Source organism: Indicator indicator, chromosome 36 (assembly GCF_027791375.1).
Source record: "Indicator indicator isolate 239-I01 chromosome 36, UM_Iind_1.1, whole genome shotgun sequence".
NCBI classification, from domain to species: Eukaryota; Metazoa; Chordata; class Aves; order Piciformes; family Indicatoridae; genus Indicator; species Indicator indicator.
In genome coordinates this window covers 3,232,695-3,253,430 of record NC_072045.1, presented here as the reverse complement: position 1 = coordinate 3,253,430, position 20,736 = coordinate 3,232,695, and the positions used below count along the sequence as shown (strand labels likewise).

At 57.4% G+C, this 20,736-nt stretch overlaps 1 protein-coding gene across 1 annotated transcript in view; it reads left to right on the top strand.

Moving 5' to 3' along the window:
- The window catches only part of FBN3 (fibrillin 3), an 87,749-nt gene that overhangs the window by 35,845 nt on the left and 31,168 nt on the right, over positions 1-20,736 (top strand). The window contains exons 8-28 of the mRNA XM_054396250.1: positions 1,489-1,614; positions 5,293-5,445; positions 6,023-6,220; positions 6,842-6,985; positions 7,577-7,696; positions 7,997-8,122; positions 8,966-9,088; positions 9,994-10,269; positions 10,738-10,791; positions 12,462-12,587; positions 13,119-13,244; positions 15,179-15,298; positions 15,892-16,029; positions 16,117-16,167; positions 16,551-16,676; positions 17,150-17,377; positions 17,539-17,664; positions 17,990-18,118; positions 18,727-18,852; positions 19,136-19,261; positions 20,201-20,323. Coding sequence (XP_054252225.1) covers positions 1,489-1,614; positions 5,293-5,445; positions 6,023-6,220; positions 6,842-6,985; positions 7,577-7,696; positions 7,997-8,122; positions 8,966-9,088; positions 9,994-10,269; positions 10,738-10,791; positions 12,462-12,587; positions 13,119-13,244; positions 15,179-15,298; positions 15,892-16,029; positions 16,117-16,167; positions 16,551-16,676; positions 17,150-17,377; positions 17,539-17,664; positions 17,990-18,118; positions 18,727-18,852; positions 19,136-19,261; positions 20,201-20,323 — 2,865 coding nt within the window. The remainder of the gene's footprint in view (positions 1-1,488; positions 1,615-5,292; positions 5,446-6,022; positions 6,221-6,841; positions 6,986-7,576; positions 7,697-7,996; positions 8,123-8,965; positions 9,089-9,993; positions 10,270-10,737; positions 10,792-12,461; positions 12,588-13,118; positions 13,245-15,178; positions 15,299-15,891; positions 16,030-16,116; positions 16,168-16,550; positions 16,677-17,149; positions 17,378-17,538; positions 17,665-17,989; positions 18,119-18,726; positions 18,853-19,135; positions 19,262-20,200; positions 20,324-20,736) is intronic.

Below are 20,736 nucleotides of genomic sequence, written 5' to 3'. Positions count from 1 at the left end.
TGAAGTCTTTGGCTGGCTGAAAGCTGAATTTCAGAGCTCCTCAGGAGCCAAAGAGGAAGCAGCTTCCCCCTCCTGATGTATGAGGTGTGAGCTGCTCTAGGTGCTGGGGCTTCTTTTTGAGCCTGTGGAGATGGAGCTCTCACTTGATCCTGCAGGACTCTGAGCTGCAGCCAGTGTGAAACAGAAGAGAATTCTGTTTGCAACAGGCTGGGTGAAAAAGGAGGAGAGGCTGAAGGGATGTTGATCTGCTTGAGAGGGTAGGAAGGCTCTCCAGAGGGGTCTGTAGAACTGTTTCACTTGGAAAAGACCTCTGAGTCCAACCTTCAGCCTAAGACCATCATGGCCATTAAACCTTGTCCCTAGCTGCAGGCTCCTGGCAGCCTCTCTGGGCTCACAGAGAAGGATGAAGTTGATGAGGATGTTTCTGGAGGGCTGAGGACAATGCTTAGTCCTTGATGGTCACTCTGTGCAGCCTGATTTCACACCCCCCTGCCCTGATTGGGATTTATGCCTGGGCTTGGGAATCCTCTGCAGACATTATTTAGGTGAGCTGGATCCATCCCAAGCCTTGGAGAACTGGCAGTGTCCCTGGGCACAGAGACCAGAGATGATTTACCAGTGATGGGAATCTGCCTGCTTCATTCCATCCTGACTCTGTAACATCTCAGCTGCAGTTTGCCTCTTCTCCTTTTTGAGGCTGCAGAGCTCTGTGCCCTCCACATCATCTTGGTGTCTGCATTTTCCATGCTCCCATCCCATCCTCACAGTTTCTTGGGTAAATGCAGCTGATTCCTGCTGCTCCCTCCACATCAGGCAGGTTTTTTCCAAGCCTCTCAGTCATCACCTTAGACTCTGAACCCTTCATTTTGTTCCCACCACACAGAGCCATGGGGTAGAATCCTGGAATGGTTGGAAGGGACCTCAGGGCTTATCCCCTCCAAGCCCCTTTCCATGGGCAGGGACACCTCTCAGCTAGACTCAGCTGCTCAAGGCCTCATCCAGCCTGGTGTTGAACACCTCCAGGCAGGAGGCAGCCACAGCCTTCCTGGGCAGCCTGTGCCAGAGTCTCACCACCCTCAGACTGAGGAACTTCTTCCTCAGCTCCAGTCTGACCCTGCTCTGCCTCAGCTTCAAACCATTCCAACCATTCCAACCCCTTGTCCTGTCTCTAGACACCCTCCTGAGAAGTCCCTCTGCAGCCTTCCTGTAGGATCCCTTCAGGCAGCTCTAAGGCCCCCCCCAGACTCTTAGTTTGGAGGCAACACCTCCTGCCTGTCTCTCCTGTCCCTCCTGAGGGCTGCACTGGCACTGCCAACGCCAACCACTGCATGGCACTGTGAGACCGCAGCCAGGCGCTTCCCTCCCGGCCCCGCTTTCGCCGCTGCTCAGGCACCCCCGGCCGTGTGTGCCCAGCGCTGGGGCTGGGTGGGGGCTGCAGGTGGGCAGGGAGGGGCTGAGCCTGAGCCCTGCTGCTTCGCTGTTTTGCAGACGTGGACGAGTGCGGAGCCATCTCCGGCGTCTGCGACGGCGGCGACTGCACCAACACCGCCGGCAGCTACGTCTGCTCCTGCCCCCGCGGCTTCAGCACCAGCCCCGACGGCTCCCGCTGCATCGGTGAGTGCGGAGCCCCGCCCCGCCCGCGGCCGTCCGGGCAGAGGCTGCTCTGCTCCTCGGGAAAGCTCTCCTGGGTGATCTGAGCCCTTCTGTGCCCTTCGAACCTGCGTTTTCCTGCTGGTAAATGGCCTGGTGTGTGCCAGGGCTGCCGTGGGCATCATGGGTACAGTTTGCGGCACTGTGGCTGTCCAGGGCTTTCTCCATCTCCTTCTTCTTCTCCATCTCCATCATCTCTATGTCCTTCTGCTTCTCCATCATCTCCATTTCCATAATCCCCATTTCTATCATCTCCATCTCCCCCTTCCTCTCCATCATCTCCCCCTTCCTCTCTATCATCTCCCCCTTCCTCTCTATCATCTCCCCCTTCCTCTCCATCATCTCCCCCTTCCTCTCCATCATCTCCCCCTTCCTCTCCATCATCTCCCACTTCCTCTCCATCATCTCCCACTTCCTCTCCATCATCTCCCACTTCCTCTCCATCATCTCCTTCTTCTCCATCATCTCCACCATCTCCATCTCCTCCTTCTCCACCATTTCATTCTCCCTCTTTCAGTTCCAAACCATCCCCCTTACTCCTGTCCCAGCTTTCTTCCCAGCCCCTTTAGCTACTGAAAGGCCACCAGAAGGTCTCCCTTTCCTTTCCCCCCTCTTTTCTCTCTTGCATAATGACCAAAGCAGGCAAAAGGGTTTCTCCAGGCAGGTGAAGTCCTCAGTGGCCCCCTCCCAACCTTCTCTGAGCCCAGGGCTTTGCCATGCTAAGGAAGATCTGGCCCTGCTTGGAACCTGAGGTGGTAAATCTGCTGCCCAAGGAGAGATAAGAGCCAAAGCTCTCAGAGCTCTGCTGCACTGTCAGGCAACACAGAGCCCAGGAAGCAATCAGCAGCAGTGCTGCCATGGAGCAGATGAGGGAACACCACCTTCATGCCTGGAGATGCACCTGAGAGGTCATTTTTTCTCCTTTGGACATGCCCCTTTGATGCTGCCCACACGAAGCCATCCCTGGCACTGGAAAACAAACAAGCCCTAAAGCTCAGAACCTTCTGGAGCAGCTCCTCCTGCTGCCTGCAAAGCCCTGAGCCTGCTTTTTACAAGCATCAATGAATGAAGCTGTTATGAGCAAGTGTGGAGCTGGATTCTCTGTGTCAAGCACAGGTGGTTGAAGTAGTCCATAAATGTCCCTTCCCAACCATGACAGACTTTCTCCAGCCAAGCTGCTGTTTGTCTTTGCCCAAGGCAGGGAGTGAAGGCAGCTCACTGGGAGCTGGGAGCAGCTCAAGCTTCAGCCTCTTGCTATTTCAGCTGTAAAAACCAGAGGAGGTTATTTGAATGCAATAAAAAGGTGTTGACTTTACCCAAAAGAGGGGGGAAGAGATCAAGGCTGCCACCATAAAGTGACCACATCACTCCTGCTGGTGCCCCATGAGGTATGAGGCACTTCCAGTCTAAACATAGAATCATGGAAGCATGGAATGGTAGAGGTGGGAAGGGACCTCTGGAGCTCAGCCAGTCCAACCCCCCTGTCAAAGCAGGGCAGCCACAGCAGCTTTCCCAGGAGCACAGTGCCCAGAGGGGTTGGAAGCTCTGCACAGAAGGAGACTCCACAACCTCTCTGGGCAGCTGCTGCAGGCCTCTAGCAGCCTCACACCAAAGAATTTTCTCCTCCTGCTCAGATGGAACCTCCTGGCTTCCACTTTGTACCTATTGTCCCTTGTCCATACAAGCCTGGGAGTCTTTTTCCTGCCAGAAATTGGACACTGTGGGAGGAAGGAGGATAAGAAGGTTCTGTGCAAACAGCTTTGGGAACCTGAAGGTTCAGCCTGGGTGTGGGAGGTGTCTGCAGTGCCCTGGGCTGTGCGTGGGAAGCAGCTCTTTGGGTACAGAGGGATCCAGACAGCCCTCCCCACACACAGCAGAGCTCTGAGCTCAGTGAGGTGAAGCTGATTGAGTCCCCAGCCCCAGCTGGTCACTAGCCTGGGGCAGTGAGGATTTATGAGCCATAACCTGTGGCCTAAGCAGGAAGGAAGAGGAGGAGGAGGAGGAGGTGGTAAAAGTCACCATTTGTTTGCATTGGTTATGCAGAGACTTGGAGCAAACCTCCCCAGCTCCTCTGCAGAGCAGTTCTGGGGTGTTCCCCACCCCTGGATCCTTCCTTGCTCCAAGGAGGGCTGAAAACCTTCCCATGGACACTCCCCATCCACATCCTCTGCCTGCAGTTGTGTTGCAGGGGAAGTAGGGATGTCCCTCCCTGGCTGACATCTGATCACAGACTCATGGAATCCTTTTGGTTGGGAGAGACCTTTGGGACCATCCAGGCCAGCCCTAACCAGAACTGCCAGGGCACCACCAACCCATGGCCCTCAGCACCACACCTCACAGCTCTGAAACTCCTCCAGGGATGGAGACTCTACCACTGCCTTGGGCAGCCTGGGCCAGGCCTTTGCGGGAAGAAATTGTTCCTCATGTCCAACCTAAACCTGCCCTGGGACAACCTGAGGCCCTTTCCTCTTGTCCTGCTCCTTGCTGCTTGGAAGAGCACAGCCTGCCCTGCCTTATAGAGATCACTGTGCAGCCCTCAGCAGCTCCAGAAGAAGGCAGAACAAGGCCAAGGTGGTTCCTGCTCATACCTCCAGCCCTCTGCTGAGCTCCAGCATCTGCTGAAGCCTGCCAAGACCTGGGCACTGCCCTTGCATTCTTGTCACCTGCCAGAGATGAAGGGCTTGGGGTGACCTGAACCCCTGTGTGGTTTGTACTTCCCTTCAGGAGGCTGAGGAGCTCTCACCCAGCTTGGCATTCCAGCCGCTCACTCAAATTTCCCTTCTCCTCATCACTTTTCCTTTCTTCAAGGCTCTCTGGTGGATAAAATTTCCTGCAAGGGACTAATTCCTGCTGGAGAGTGGTGGTGGGGAGGGTGGGTCTGAGACAAGCCCTGCTGCTGCTTTGGTCACCCTGCCTTTAACTGGGGTCAGTGTCCTCTGCAGGCCACTCAGCTGTGATTAGAGAGCTGTGAGCACAGCCCAGAGATCAAACAGCTCCCTGCAATTAATTCCAATTAGATTCCAGGCAAGTGGCAGCTGCTGGCTGATGTCAGTCCACAGGCACAGGTGACAAATCTGAGCAGACTTTCCCCCCCTCATTAATTTCCTTGAGAAAGAAGGAGGGGAGATGAATGAGTGGAAGATTCCAGGTTTTCCTAGAGGACTTGGTGCCAGATGGAGCTTGCTAGAGGTGTGGTAGACCCTCAGCCCCCTGGGCTTTGTCCAGAAACCACACACCCAACACTGGTGCCAGGCTTGGTGTCTGTGGCTTTGGGCAGGCTTGTGGACATTGACCAGCATCCAGAGCTCAGGCCAGGCTGTGGGAAGCAGTGTGGGCAGCAGGAGGAGGAAGGGATTGCTTCCTCCTGCCCACCTCCTACCCGTCTCCTGTGCTTTTTTGGGCTCTTGGTTGAGCTGCTTCTAGCATTTAGGAGCCTCAATGGGAACCTGAGATCTAAGCCTGGGGAATGAGACCTTGATGTGCTCCAGCTGGAGGTGCTGGAGAACCTCCTGACCTAGGAGGATGAGGCAGAAGAGGAGGTTGGGCTGGGCCATTGGCTGGCCAGAAGAGGTGATGGGCAGTGTGGAGCTGCCCCAGGGGGTGGTGATGGCACATGGTGAGTGTGACCCCTTCTCTTTGCAGACCAGAGGATTGGGACCTGCTTCTCTGCCCTGATTGGGGGTCGCTGTGCTGGGGACCTGCCTGGGCAGTACACCAAGCTGCAGTGCTGCTGTGACTCAGGTCGCTGCTGGGCCCTGGGCCAGACCCCTGAGATGTGCCCAGTGCGAGGCTCCGGTGAGTGCCACTCGAGGGACCTCTGCCTGCTGCTGCTGCTGGCCCTGCTGCTGCCCCAGGCTTCAGGTTTAGGATTGTCCTCACAGCACCTAGGGAAGGTCACCTGGGGATGCTGGCTCCCCTGCCTGGGGCTCATCTGAAGGCTGAGCCAGATGAGTTCAGCCAAGGCAAGAATTTCTCCCTTCTCTCCTCCTCCTCCTCCTCCTTCATCTCTCTCTGGCTCCCACCAGAAGAGAACCTCAGAGCCATGGGAGGGTGAACCCAGGCAGCAAGTGGCCTCGGGGAGGCACAGCACTGCTGGTGCAGCCCTCAGCCTCTCTCCCTTCACCAGCAGCCTCCTCCGACCTCCCCTGCAGGAAGGGAGCCCTCGGTGCCAGCTCTGCTGGCACCCTGAGAAGCCATTGCCAGACCCCCTGGCAAGCTGTGCCCCATCTCGGGCTGCAGGGTGGAGGCTGCTGAAGTCCTCCTCACCCCCCCTGCCCTGTGTCCTCTTTTGCTCCTTGGTGCTGCAGCTGCAGGGGCAGGAGGGGGACTCAGGCTCTGCTGGGGCAGTGCTGAGGCAGCTGTTTTGTTTCAGACGAGTACCGCAGGCTCTGCATCGAAGGACTCCCGGTGGTGCCAGGCTTCCCTGGGAACTTTCCAGGAATTCCTGGATTTGGGCCCAATGGTGTCGGGCCAGGGCTCAACGGACCTGGAGGCATTGGACCAAATGGGGCAAACGGACAAGGAGGAATCCCAGGCCTGCCTGGAATGGGCCCAGGGAGTTCCAGCATCGGTAATTGAAGTGACTTCTGCCTGTGCTGACCCAGCTTGGCTGCATGTCCCAGAACACGTCCTCTGCACAGGCTTCTCCAAGCCATGGACATGAGAACTCAGCCCTGGAGAGCTGCAGGGTTTGCTCTGACATGGGTTGGAGTATTGGGATGGGCAATTGGTGCTGTGCTGGGTCCTGAGCCCAGGAGCAGCTCCATCAGTGTCTGCTGGCAGGGAGCGAGGGAGCTGGGGCTGGCTGCAGGGGGTTCACAGAATGGGTTGGATTGGAAGGGGCCTTAAAGATCATCCAGTTCCAATCCCCTGCCATGGGCAGGGACACCTCCCACCAGCCCAGGTGCCTCAAGGCCTCATTCAGCCTGGCCTTGAACACCTCCAGGCAGGAGGCATCCACCACCTCCCTGGGCAGCCTGTGCCAGTGTCTCCCCAGCCTTGCTCTCAAGAATTTCTTCCTCATCTCCAGTCTCAATCTCCCCTCCTCAAGCTTCAACGAGCAGGGAGGTTGGACTGGATGATCTCCAGAGGTCCCTTCCATGAATCCCCATGCTGGGATTGAGAGATTTTTGTGATTCTGTGGCCCGGGGAGCTGTAATCCTCTGCCTGCTGCCATCTCTGTGCTTTGCAGGAACTGCCACTCTGAACCAGACCATCGACATCTGCAAGCACTTCACCAACCTGTGCCTGAACGGCCGCTGCATCCCCACCCCCTCCAGCTACCGCTGCGAGTGCAACATGGGCTACAAGCAGGATGTGCGGGGGGAGTGCATTGGTGAGCAGGCTCAGCCCCACCCCTGCCCCATGCCCATCAGCCCCTCACCCCCTGCCCCATCAGCTCCACCTCAGCCCCACCCCTGCTCCATCAGTTCCACCTCACCTCCACTCCTGACCCATCAGCCCCATCCCTGCCCCTCACAGCACTTCTAGCTGCTGCTCCACAGCCCCCACCCCACTCAAAGCTGCAGGGATCACACAGGGTGACAACTGCCCTCTGGTAGCCACAAGGTGCTGCAGACTTAGAGTCCCAGGAGCATTTGGGTTGGAAGGGACCTTTGAGGTCATCAAGTCCAAACATCGACACCCAGAACTCCCAGAGGGACCTTGAGGGAAGGAGATGGCATCCAGAGGGATGTTGGGGGAAGAGATGGCATCCAGAGGGACCTTGAGGGAAGGAGATGGCATCCAGAGGGACCTTGAGGGAAGGAGATGGCATCCAGAGGGACCTTGAGGGAAGGAGATGGCATGCAGAGGGACCTTGAGGGAAGGAGATGGCATGCAGAGGGACCTTGCAGGCTGCCAAGCAGAGGAGCTGCCTGCCCTGGTGGCTTTGCTGTGCTGGTACCTCAGGCTGCTGTGCTTGCAGATGTGGATGAGTGCTCCAGCAGCCCCTGCGTGCACGGCGACTGCGTCAACACCCCTGGCTCCTACCACTGCAAGTGCCACGAAGGCTTCCAGAGCACCCCCACCAAGCAGGCCTGCATTGGTAAGCACCTTCTGTCTCCTCCTGGGAGCTAATCTGATGAGTCCCCAGCACCAACCAACCTCCCAACCAGCCAGGGGTGTGATAGGATTTCAGAACAGCTCAGCTGAGACCCCAGCAGCGTCCTGGAACCCCTCCAGGAGAAGTTTCCTCTCTCTACCTTTTTTTATCTCCCTCAAACTGACTGGTGGCAATCAAAGCTCTCTTCCAACATCCCCCACTGGCACAATTCCACGCTGCAAAGCTTGGAAGTGCTTCTGCCACCCACCTGCTGCTACTTTGCCCTGATTCTTTGCCTGGCAGACATCGATGAGTGCATCATGAACGGAGTGATGTGCAGGAACGGGCGCTGCGTCAACACCGACGGCAGCTTCCAGTGCATCTGCAACGCTGGCTTTGAGATCACCCCTGATGGCAAGAACTGTGTTGGTAAGAGCTGGCTTGGTGAGAGCTGGCTTGGTGAGAGCAGTGCTGGTGAGAGCTGTGTTGGTAAGAGCTGGCTTGGTAAAACTGTGTTGGTGAGAGCTGTGCTGGTGAGAGCTGTGTTGATGAGAGCTGGGCTTCACTCACAGGCTCACAGGACATTAGGGGTTGGAAAGGACCCCCAGAGATCATCCAGTCCAACCCCCCTACCAGAGCAGGGCCATAGAATCCAGCACAGGTCACACAGGAACACATCCAGATGGGGCTGGAAAGGCTCCAGAGGAGACTCCACAACCTCTCTGGGCAGTCTGCTCCTGGGCTCTGTGACCCTCACGGTGCAGAGGTTCCTCCTCATGTTGAGGTGGAACCTCCTTTGCTGTGGTTTCTATCCACTGCCCCTTATCCTACCCCAGGGTGTGACTGAGCAGAGCCTGTCCCTGTCCCCTCTCTCTTGGCCTCCAGCCCTCAGATATCAATAAACATTTATTAAATGTCCTCTTGCTTGGGACTCAGCTGTCCCCAGGTCCTGCTGCCCAGGGGCTGGGGGTTGCTGTCATCTGCGCTGTGCTCTCTTCCTCTCCAAGCCACAGTGCAGCTTAAAATGAGAGGAGGTGAAGTAGGAAGAGGTTTTCAGCAGGGTGCCAGTGCTCCCCTCCAGTGGTCCTGAGACTCCAGTTGAGCAGGTCCTCAAAAGCAGCAGGACCCCATCAGGACAGCTCTCCGCAGGAGGAGCAGTGGGCAGTGTGCCCTGGGGACAAGCACTGTGGCCATGAGAGGGAGGAGAGGGAGTTTTGGAGTCTTGCTGCAGCTCTCAGGCTCAGCTCAGGTTGTCTCTCTGTCCCTCCCCAGATCATGATGAGTGTGCCACCACCAACATGTGCCTCAATGGGATGTGCATCAACGAGGATGGCAGCTTCAAGTGCATCTGCAAGCCTGGCTTCGTGCTGGCTCCCAACGGTCGCTACTGTGTCGGTGAGGAGCTCCCCAGCCTGGCTCTCTGGCCTCTTCCCAGCCTCTTCCCAGCCTCTTGTCCACATTCCTCATAGAATCACAGAAGCATTTGGGTTGGAAACCACCTTGAAGCTCACCCACTCCAACCATTCTCTAACTCCATCCAAGGCTGGGGCCAAACCTCAGCACCACAGCACTGCAGCTTCAAAGCCCTTCCAGGGATGGGGATTCAGCCACCTCCCTGGGCAGCCTGGGCCAGGCTTTGAGAACCTTTTCAGGGCAGAATTTTCTTGTAATGTCCAACTTCAACCTCCCCTGGGGCGACCTGAGGCCATTTCCTCTCATCTTGTCACTTGTTCCTTGATCCTCTCAGATCCTCCAGGTCAACCATTCTGTAACCCTAGCAAGGCTGGGGCTAAACCATGGTCTTCAGCACCGCAGCTCTGAGGCTTTTAAACACCTCCAGGGATGGGCATCCAACCACCTCCCTGGCCAGCCTGCTCCAGTCTCTGACAACCCTTGCAAGGAAGTTTCTTCTAATGTCCAACCTGAACCTCTCCTGGGGCAACCTGAGGATGTTTCATCTCATCCTGTCACTTGTTGCATGTCAGAAGAGACCAACCCCCACCTAACTCCAACCTCCTCTCAGGGAGCTGTAGAGAGCAATGAGGTCTCCCTCAGCCTCCTTTTCTCCAGGCTGAACACCCCCAGCTCCCTCAGCTGCTCCTCAGGGGCAGACTTTTTGTCAGTCCCTGTTGGGACAGGACAAGAGGTGATGGCTTGGAGCTAAAAGAGAGAGATCCAGCCCGGGAACCACCTCCCGGTCCGACTGGCGCCGTCTGAAGAGGGCAGAAGGGTGCAGAGCCTCTTGTCTGTGTGTCCTGCTGCCGCTCACAGGGCAGTTTGACCTCTTCCTTCCCTTGCAGACATCGATGAGTGTGAGACCCCCGGGATCTGCATGAACGGGTGGTGCATCAACACGGAGGGCTCCTTCCGCTGCGAGTGCCTGGGGGGCCTGGCGATCGGCGTGGACGGCAGGGTCTGTGTGGACACTCACATGCGCAGCACCTGCTACGGGGGCATCAAAAAGGGCACCTGTGCCCGCCCCTTCCCCGGGGCAGTCACCAAGTCGGAGTGCTGCTGTGCTAACCCAGACCACGGCTTCGGAGAGCCCTGCCAGCCCTGCCCGGCTAAGAACTCTGGTGAGCTGCTCTCAGCCATATGAGCGTGCAGGAGGGACATAGCCTGAGCTCCTGGCAGGGCCCTGAAATCCCTCAGCCTCAGCATGGAGGGGTGGGAAGGGACCTCTGGGGATTACCCAGTCCAACCCCCCCTGCTCCAGCAGGGCACCCACAGCAGCTTGCCCAGGGTCACAACGCCCAGGGCGGGTTGGAAGCTCTGCACAGAAGGAGACTCCACAACCTCTCTGGGCAGCTGCTGCAGGGCTCCAGCAGCCTCACACCAAAGAATTTTCTCCTCCTGCTCAGGTGGAACCTCCTGGCTTCCACTTTGTGCCCCTTGGCCTGTCCTTGGGTTCTCACTGCATCCCTGTGAGCAGAGGCTGCTTGGAAGCCCTCAGCTGATGTACCACAAAGAGCACACCCAGCGTGGCCCAGAACTGTGTCACTGTCTCCAGCCAAGCTCATGGCTCTCTTGTCCTTGCTCCACAGCTGAATTCCAGGCTCTCTGCAGCAGTGGCATCGGGATCACAGCTGATGGCAGAGGTATGTGCATCCCATGGGCCAGCTCCTAGTCTGGCACACCTCATGCCACCCTCAGTTCTTCTCATGCAGCTGTATGGTTAGAGGAGAGTCTGCCACATGGACCTGGCACTGTGGAGGGTGTGCTGGAGGGAGTCACACCTCACACCCAAGGAGGTGCAAGCTGTGTGTGAGTGAGATTGGGGCAGCTGGCACAGCCTGGGGGGGCTGTTGGTGAGTGGCTGTGGGTGGAAGCTGAGCTTGAGGAGAGCATCCTGTGAATCTTCTCCCCTCCCTAAAGCACCAAGAGTTAACCTTGAGCATTCCTGAGGGCCAGGTGGTGGGATCAGGTGGTTGATTCCTTCAGGAACTACATTTCTAGGGATGCACACCAGGAGTCTGGCTTTGCTCCCTGCTTTGATGGAGATGAAGAGCATCACCAGCTCCATCCTCTGGCTTGCCTCCCTCCTCTGCCCTCCAACTCTCTTGCTCACAGAAGAGGCTCCATGATCCCCAACTGCATCCTCTTGCTTGAATCCCTCCTGTGCCCCTTGTCTCCTCAGTCCTAGAAGAGGGCCCCTGGTGCCCCAGGGAGAGGGAGGTGGCAAGCACATGCTGAGATGTGTTGCCAAGGGACTGCTTTGCCTTAGAGCTGGGCAAGAGGTGGAGGCAGGTGCTCCCAGCCCCCAGGCAGGGCTTGGATCATCATGAAGAGCACAAAGCAGCCAGAGAGCTTCAGCCTTGCCCAAACTCTCCAAATGGGAAGGAGCCAGAGGCAACACCCTGGTGACTTCTCGGGCTCCCTTCCAGGGCACTGTGTCTGGCTGGAGGCCCTCTCAGGATCCTGATAAGCTGCTTTCTAGCAAGGAGCTGACGTCAGCCACGCTCTGGTCAGCCTGTGGCTGCCCAGGGCCAGGACGAAGCACACTCAGGGTTGTGTTTCCCTGGGGATGCAGCTGAGCTCCAGACAAAGGCCAGCAGTGTCTGGGAAGCCCTGGCCTGGGCTGCTGCCATCTGGCACCATAGAGTCATAGAAATGTTTGAGTTGGAAAAGCCCTCTAAGGTCATCCAGTCCAAACATCAGCCCAGCACTACCATGGCCACTAATAGTCTGAGATACTGTGAGGAGACCCAGGAACAGGTCAGGAGGACCTGAGAGCCCTCCATGTGGAGCTAAGTCTGGGCTTATCTCCACTCCATATCTACTTCTCCTGAGCTCAGAGCCCTCTGCTAGACAAGCTGTGTGTCTCCAGGACAGATGCCCAGCTCCACAGTACCAGAAGGAGAGGAGCAAAGCTCTCCAGGATGTACTGGGTCATCATCATCATCATAGAATGGCTTAGGTTGAAAGGGGCCTGAGAGATGATCTACTCCAACCTCCCTGCCATGGGCAGGGACACCTCCCACCAGCCCAGGTTGCCCAAGGCCTCATCCAAACTGGCCTCCAAACACCTCTGGGGAGGAGCATCCACAACCTCTCTGGGCAGCCTGTTCCAGAGCTTCACCACCCTTGTACTGAAGAACTTCTCCCTCAGAGCAAAGCAGGAGGGTAGGCAGGGCAGGAAGGAGAGATTGCTGCCGAGGATGCTGCAGCTGCACTTTGCCACCTGGGGACAATGAGGAATCAGGAGGTGGAAGTTTTCTGTCTTTTCATTTGCTGTGCTCCATCTAATTGGACTTCTTTCTCTGTGCAGACATCAATGAGTGTGCCCTCAACCCAGACATCTGCCCCAATGGCATGTGTGAGAACCTGCGGGGTAGCTACCGTTGCATCTGCAACCTGGGCTACGAGTCGGACCCCACGGGCAAGAACTGCGTGGGTGAGTTGAGGGCAGCCAGCGTGGCAGAGGGGACCATGAGCTTGGTGCTGCTGTTGGCACATCCTCAGGCTGGGAGCCAGCTGCAGAGCCTCCCCAAGCTGCACAGCTGCACAGCTGAGGTGATGCAGCAGTTTGTGCCCTCAAGCACTGTCCCCGTTCAGGGTTGCTTTGTCCCCATGGAAGAGCACAAGGAGCTATGTGAGGAGCATGCCTGGGGTGATGCTCTCCTCGTTGCGTTGGGGAATGGTTCATGGATTCATAGAATCCGCAGATGGGGTGGGCTGGAAGGGACCTTGAAGATCATCCAGCTCTAACCCCTGCCATGGGCAGGGACACCTTCACCAGCCCAGGTTGCTCAAGGCATCACCCAGCCTGGCCTCGAGCACCTCCAGGCAGGAGGCGTCCACAGCCTCCCTGGGCAACCTGTGCTGCATTTCCGTGTCTGTGGCTGCCAGAGCTCTCTCTGTAGGGCTGGCAGAGAAGAGAGGCCACTGGTGGTGCAGCTCCCAACCCACATCTCTCTGCCCTCAGACGTGGATGAGTGCACTGTGAACCGGCTGCTGTGTGACAATGGCCTCTGCCGCAACACCCCTGGCAGCTACACCTGCACCTGCCCCAAGGGCTTCGTCTTCAGGACAGAGACAGACACCTGTGAAGGTGAGTGGCTGAGGGCAGAGGGGACACCTTCACAAGGTGTGGAGTCACAGAGTTGTTTTGTTTGAAAGAGACCTTTCAGAGCATCCAGTCCAACCCCGAACCCAGCGCTGCCAGGGCACCACCAAACCATGGCCCTCAGCACCACATCTCTGCAGCTTGGAAACCTCTCCAGGGATGGAGACTCCACCACTGCCCTGGGCAGCCTGGGACAGGGCTTGACAGCCCTCAATGGGCAGAAGCTGTTCCTCATGTCCAGCCTCAACCTGCCCTGGTGCAACTTGAGGCTGTTTCCTCTTGTCCTGTCACTTGTTCCTATGGAGAAGAGACCAACCCTCACCTGGCTCCAACCTTCCTCCAGGGACGAGGTCTCCCTCAGCCTCCTTTTCTCCACACTAAACACCCCCAGCTCCCTCAGCTGCTTGTCCCCAGCCCTGTTCTCCAGACCCTTCCCCACCTTTGTTGCCCTTCTCTGGACCTGCTCCAGCTCCTCAATGTCCTTCTTGGAATGAGGGGCCCAAAACTGAGCCCAGGATTTGAGATGTGGCCTCAGCAGTTCTGAGTGCAGGGGGACAATCCCTGCCCTGCTCCTGCTGGCCAAACTTTGCTGACCCAGACCAGGATGCTGGTAGCCTCCTTAGCCATGTGGGCACGGCCTGGCTCCTCTTCAGCTGGCTACTGACAGGCTGTGCAAAGAGTGAGCTGTGGTCTGAGGTCCTGCCTGAGTGGGAGCTCAAGGTCTGACACATCCTTAGTTCCCTTTTGACCACAGTGGTTTGAACTGGAGGAGCTCCAAGGCTCTGGGTTTGTGGCTTTGGGTTTGTTTTTCATCTGGGTGGAATTTTCACACCTCCTTCAAAGCAGTGGCCATCCAAAGCCAGACCATCTGGGCTTCTCAGGGCCTGAAAACCAGAGCAATTTCCTCTGGGGCCCCCAAAATTTTAAGCTTTAAACCTGACCCAGATTACAAGGTTGGGAGATGTGATTGAGAGTTGAAGAGGTTGGAGTGAGGGAAATTGTTTCCTGACCACAAAGTACTCAAACATTTGAGAACTGGCATTTGGACCAGAAATGTCTCTTTAGAGGGGAAAAAAAATTAATGTTTTCCTGCAAAGAAGGTGAAAAATATCAAATGCTATGTGGCCTCACATCTGCTTCAGACAGGTCCAGCATTCCCCAGCTGCACCAAACACCCTCAGCCCCCCCTGAGGGGATCCTCAGTCCTGAAGCTCACAGCTTCCACAGAGTCCTGGAATGCTTTGTGTTGGAAGGGACCTTAAACAACCTCTAGTTCCAACCCCCTGCAGGGGCAGGTGGTGTCTGCTGGTGTACTGCTCTGGGACTGCTGGTGGACAACAAGGTCCCCATGAGCCAGCAATGTGCCCTCGTGGCCAAAGAAGCCCAATGGGCTCCTGGGCTGCATGAGGAAGAGTGTGGGCAGCAGGTCAAGGGAAGTTCTCCTCCCCCTCTACTCTGCCCTGCCCTGGTGAGGCTACACCTGGAGTATTGTGTCCAGTTCTGGGCTCCCCAGCTTAAGAGGGACAGGGAACTGCTGGAGAGAGTCCAGTGGGGGCCATGAAGGTGATTGGAGCATCTTGGTGAGGAGCAGAGGCTGAGAGCCCTGGGGCTGTTGAGCCTGGAGCAGAGCAGCCCCAGAGGGGATCTGAGCACTGCTCAGCAAGAGCTAAAGGGGGAAACGGAGATGGGGCAAGAGGCTGGGGCCAGCCTATGCCCAGTGGTGCCCAGGGACAGGACAAGGCACAGTTATAACCCAGGAAGGTTTCCTTTGAACTTAAGGAGAAACTTCTGTGCTGTGATGGTGCTGGAGCCCTGCTCCTCCCCTGGGCAGCAGCAAACCTCCTTTCTTCCCTTCTCATTTCCCTCAGACAGCTGGGCCCAGGGCAGCCCTGGCAGTGACAGTCCCTCTCTTCCCACAGATATCAACGAGTGCACCTCCAACCCCTGCGTGAACGGCGTCTGCAGGAACAACGCCGGCTCCTTCGCCTGCGAGTGCTCCCCGGGCAGCAAGCTGGACCCCAGCGGCACCATCTGCGTGGGTAAGGCTGGGCCCCTGGCAGCCCTCCTGCCAGCACTGCCCCCAGCACCCTGCCTTCACTCCAGCTCCTCAGCACCCCTGCCTTCACTCCAGCTCCTCAGCACCCCTGCCTTCACTCCAGCTCCTCAGCACCCCTGCCTTCACTCCAGCTCCTCAGCACCCCTGCCTTCACTCCAGCTCCTCAGCACCCCTGCCTTCACTCCAGCTCCTCAGCACCCCTGCCTTCACTCCAGCTCCTCAGCACCCCTGCCTTCACTCCAGCTCCTCAGAACCCTGCCTTCACTCAGCTCCTCAGAGATGGTTTCTCTGAGCTGCTCATGGATGGGCACTTGCTGTACTCCTCAGGGATGGTTTCTCTGAGCTCCTCAGAGATGGTTTCACTGAGCTCCTCAGGGTTGGTTTCTCTGAGCTCCTCAGGGTTGGTTTCTCTGAGCTCCTCAGGGTTAGTTTCACTGAGCTCCTCAGGGTTGGTTTCACTGAGCTCCTCAGGGTTGGTTTCTCCAAGCTCCTTCCTGCAGCAGCCTGGCTGCCATGAAGCTGGGAGCCTTCCTTCTGGAGCTGCTCTTCACTCACTCCTTGCCTTCACCCCTGCAGACAGCATGAAGGGGACCTGCTGGCTGAACATCCAGGACGGGCGCTGCGAGGTGAACATCAATGGTGCCACGCTGAAGTCCGAGTGCTGTGCCACCCTGGGGGCAGCCTGGGGCAGCCCCTGTGAGCGCTGTGAGATCGGTGAGGACCTGCCTGGCCTCTGGGGCTCAAGGGGGGGAGGCAGGAGGCAGCCCAGGCCTTCGCTGATGGCCCTCTGCTTTCTCCCAGATACTGCCTGTCCCCGGGGCTATGCCAGGATGAAAGGGGTCACCTGTGAAGGTAAAGCACTGCAGGGCACAGAGGGCTTCTTTATGGGGAACCTGGTGGTGGTTTGTTTGCTTGTTGCTGTTCTGCATCTTGGAGTCTGCTGGGAGATCTGCACTTCTGGGTCCTTTGTTGGACTCTCCAGTGTGTTCTTCTGCTTCTTGGACTGAGGAGCCCAGAACTGGACATGGTACCCCAGATGTGGCCTCACTGAGGCAGAGAACCTCCCTCAGCCTCCTGGCAGTTCTCCTTTCAATGCAGCCCAGGAGACCATTTGCCCTCTCTGCAATAAGGGCACGCTGCTGCCTCGTGTGCAGCTTTGGCAGGGACACCTTCAGTCCACACTGGGCTTCCCTTCATGCCCCTCTGATGCCCACCTCTTGCTGCTGTGCCAACAGATGTGAACGAGTGTGAGGTCTTCCCTGGAGTCTGCCCGAACGGGCGCTGCGTCAACACCGCCGGCTCCTTCCGCTGCGAGTGCCCAGAAGGACTCACCCTGGATGGCACTGCCAGGACATGTGTGGGTAAGGATGCCTCATGGCACCTCATACCCAAGCCCAGCACCTAACCAAGGTGCCATAAGTTCATGTCCTTGGGTGTTCTTCATGTCCTTCACATTCTCCTTGGGTGGGCTTCGGGGGCAGCCAACTAGGTCACCAAGCTGGGTAATGCCAGGGCCCAGCAGCCCTAAACCAGCTCCTGGCTGCTTTCTGCACACTGTGACCAACCTCTTCCCTTCATAGTGGCCATCTGCACTACCACCCACACCACGGAGGGTCCTTTCTCTGGTCCTGCTGCCCACGTGGCCATGCCCACCCTGTTGCATCCCTTAGAACAAGGCAGCCTCATCCAAATGGTCCCTAGCTGGGCATCGTTTGGAGGGTGCCCCAGCCAGAGCTGTTCCAGGACCCTTGCTAACTGCATGCCAGGATGGGAGGTGTGGAGTGAGCAGGGCTGGGGTGCTGCAGGCAGGGCTTCAGCTCTGTTGTCTCCCCAGATGTTCGTGTGGAGCAGTGCTACATGCGGTGGGACGAGGACGAGTGCATGGAGCCCCTGCTGGGCAAGTACCGCATGGATATGTGCTGCTGCTCCGTGGGCTCAGCCTGGGGCATCGACTGTGAGGAGTGCCCCAAGGTTGGCTCCAGTGAGTACAAAGCACTCTGCCCCCGGGGACCTGGCTTTGCCAACCGAGGAGATGTCCTTTCAGGAAGGCCTTTCTACAAAGGTGAGAAGCAAAGAGGGGAGCTGCTGCTGCTGCTGCTGCTGCTGCTGCTGCTGGGCTGTGCTCGGCCCATGCCTGCAATCCTAAGGAGCTGCTGCCTGCCCTGGGGCTCCAGGTCCATGGCAGACATCTCCTCCATGAAACTCTTCTGCCCTCACCCACAGATGTCAATGAGTGTAAGGTCTTCTCTGGGCTGTGCACTCATGGGACCTGTCGCAACACCATCGGCAGCTTCAGATGTCTCTGTGGCAATGGCTTTGCCTTGGATGCTGAGGAGAGGAACTGCACAGGTAAGGGAAGAGCAGGTCCTCTCCAGACCACTCTTGCCCATCTTGGGCTGCTTAGTGAGATGCTGGTACCCAGAGAGGTACCCAGGGACATGCTGAGAAGCCAAGAGCAGGACCATGAGCAGAAGGCTCCTCCTGCTTGCGGGACAAAGGATCAGTCCTGAAGGAGAGAGGAAGCTTCAGTGCTGCCTCTCCCTTCAGGCAGAGAACTTCCTTGCTCTGCTGGGCCAGACACTGCATGTGCCACACATGCAGGGCAGGCAGCCCAGTGCCCAGGCTGGTGGTACCCAGGCTGGTGGTACCCACACTAACTGCTCTGCACCCCCAGACATCGATGAGTGCCGCATCTCTCCGGACCTGTGTGGCCATGGCAGCTGTGTCAACACCCCAGGCAGCTTCGAGTGTGAGTGCTTCGAGGGCTACGAGAGTGGCTTCATGATGATGAAGAACTGCATGGGTAAGGACCATGGGGGACAGGCCCCCTGCTGTCTCTCTGCCAGGTCCCATGGTGGCTCTGCACCATCAGCAACAGGTCCCATGGTGGCTCTGCACCAGCAGCACAAAGCTGAGAGCCTCTTTCCACTTCAGAGGATCACAGAATGGTTTAGGTTGGAAGGGACCTTAAAGCTCATCCAGTTCTGGCCCCCTGCTGTGGACAGGGACACCTCCCACCAGCCCAGGTTGCTCAAGGCCTCATCCAGGCTGGCCTTGAACACCTCCAGGGAGGGGGCAGCCACAGCCTCCCTGGGCAACCTGTTGCAGTGTCTCCCCACCCTCACTGGAAAGAATTTCTTCCTAATCTCCAGTCTAAATCTGCCCTGCTCCAATTCCAAACCATTGTCCCTCATCCTATCCCCACAGGCTCTTCTAAACAGCCCCTCCCCAGCCTTCCTGTAGGTCCCCTTCAGATATTGAAATGTAGCTCTAAGGTCTCCCTGGAGCTTTCTCCAGGCTGAACAGCCCTTACTCTCCCAGCCTGTGATTCTTCAGCCCTCTGATCATCTTCATGGCTTCCTCTGGACCCTCTCCAGCAGGTCCATGTCCCTCTTGTGTCCTTCCCTGCAGACATCAACGAGTGTGAGCGGGACCCTTTGCTGTGCCGTGGTGGCATCTGCATGAACACCGATGGCAGCTTTGAGTGCATCTGTCCCCCTGGCCACGAGCTGACTGCTGAGGGGAACACCTGCATAGGTGAGCGTGCTGGCAAGCTGTGTTAGGACCAGAGCCTGCCCAGGGATCTCATGTTGGCCACATGGACCTCTCCTTTGATTCCATGTGTGGATGGAATTCATCCAGGGAGGACTGAGGTCACCCCCCAGGGCTCCATCGCTTTGATGCTGTCTTGTTCTCTTCACTGAGGACTGACCAGGGGAGCAATCACTAATTCAATGTGGGGACAGCAGTGGGTGGGGGGTTCCTCCGGGATGGCAGCAAATGATGCTTCAGTGAGCTCAAAGTGTTCTTCCCACCCCAGACATCAACGAGTGCTCCCTCAGTGACAACCTGTGCCGCAATGGTCGCTGCGTCAACGTCATCGGCACCTACCAGTGTGCCTGCGACTCAGGCTTCCAGGCCACCCCAGACCGGCAAGGCTGTGTTGGTGAGTGCTGCTCCCCCACCCCGCACCCTGCTGTGGGGCCAAAACCCACCTGTTCTGACTCTTCTTACAAAGCTCCAGGTGGTACCTGAGTAGAGAACCTGCTGGTTGAGCTCCCAGGTTGATGCTACTGGTAGTGACACAAAGGGAGGGGTTGAAGGGACCTGTGGAGATCACAGGATGTTAGGGGCTGGAAGGGACCTTGAGAGATCATCCAGTCCAAACCCCAGCCAGAGCAGGAGCATCTAGAATAGATCACACAGGAACTCATCCAGATGGGGCTTGAATATCTCCAGAGAGGGAGACTCTCCACAACGCCCCTGGGCAGCCTGCTCCAGTGTTCTGTCACCCTCACAGTGAAATAATTCTTCCTCCTGATTCCATGGAACTTCCTATGCCTCAACTTCCACCCATTGCCCCTTCTCCTGATCATCCAGTCCAGCCCCCCTGGCAAAGAAGGATCACCTAGGGCAGGGCACACAGGAATGCATCCGGGGGGGTTGGAAGCTCTGCAGAGAAGGAGACTCCACAACCTCTCTGGGCAGCTGCTGCAGGGCTCCAGCAGCCTCACACCGAAAAGTTTCTCCTCCTGTTGAGGTGGAACCTTCTGTGACTGAGCTCACATACGCTGCCCTTCATCCCATCACTGCAAAGAGCCTGGCTGCATCCTCCTGACAGCCACCCCCTGGATATTTGTAGCCATTGAGAAGGTCTCCCCTGGGGCTGCTCCTCTCCAGGCTCCACAGCCGCAGGGCTCTGGCTTGTCACCAGCCACAAAGCTGCTGCGAGCTGCCGGTGGCTGTCAGAGCAGACAAAAGGAGCCTCCTCCTGGCTGGGGGGAGCTTTGTTTCCCTTTCACCACTTCTCCCACCCCATGCCTGAGGCCACACGTCCCAGCCTGTGGCCCGGGCAGCGTCCTGAGCTCTCTGCTGTGTGCTGCAGACATCGATGAGTGCACCATCAGCAACGGCGGCTGCGACACGCACTGCTCCAACTCGGAGGGCAGCTACGAGTGCAGCTGCAGCGAGGGCTACGCACTGATGCCAGACAAGAGGTCCTGTGCAGGTCAGCAGCCAGCTTGGCTCTTGCAGATTCTGCCCCAGGCACCTCCTTACTCATATTTCCTTCTGGGGGTGTGTGTTGGGGGGAGGTCACCTTTTGGAAGTCACTCCCAGAGAGGTGGTTTCCCTGGAGAGATGTTTTTGTGGTGTCCAACTCCTCACTGCAGGCTGCTGTGGGCTGGAGCAAAGCTCCTCCTGTGGCTCCCTCCTGCTCCCTCCTCATGCTTTCATGCAATGACTGAGTTGTTTGGGTTGGAAAAGATCTTGAGCTCATCCAGTCCAACCCTTAACCCAGCACTGCCAGGTCACCACTGAACCATGGCCCTCAGCACCACATCTCCATGGTTTTGAAACCCCTCCAGGAACGGGGACACCACCCTGGGCAGCCTGCTCCAAGGCTTGACAGCTCCTCTTGGG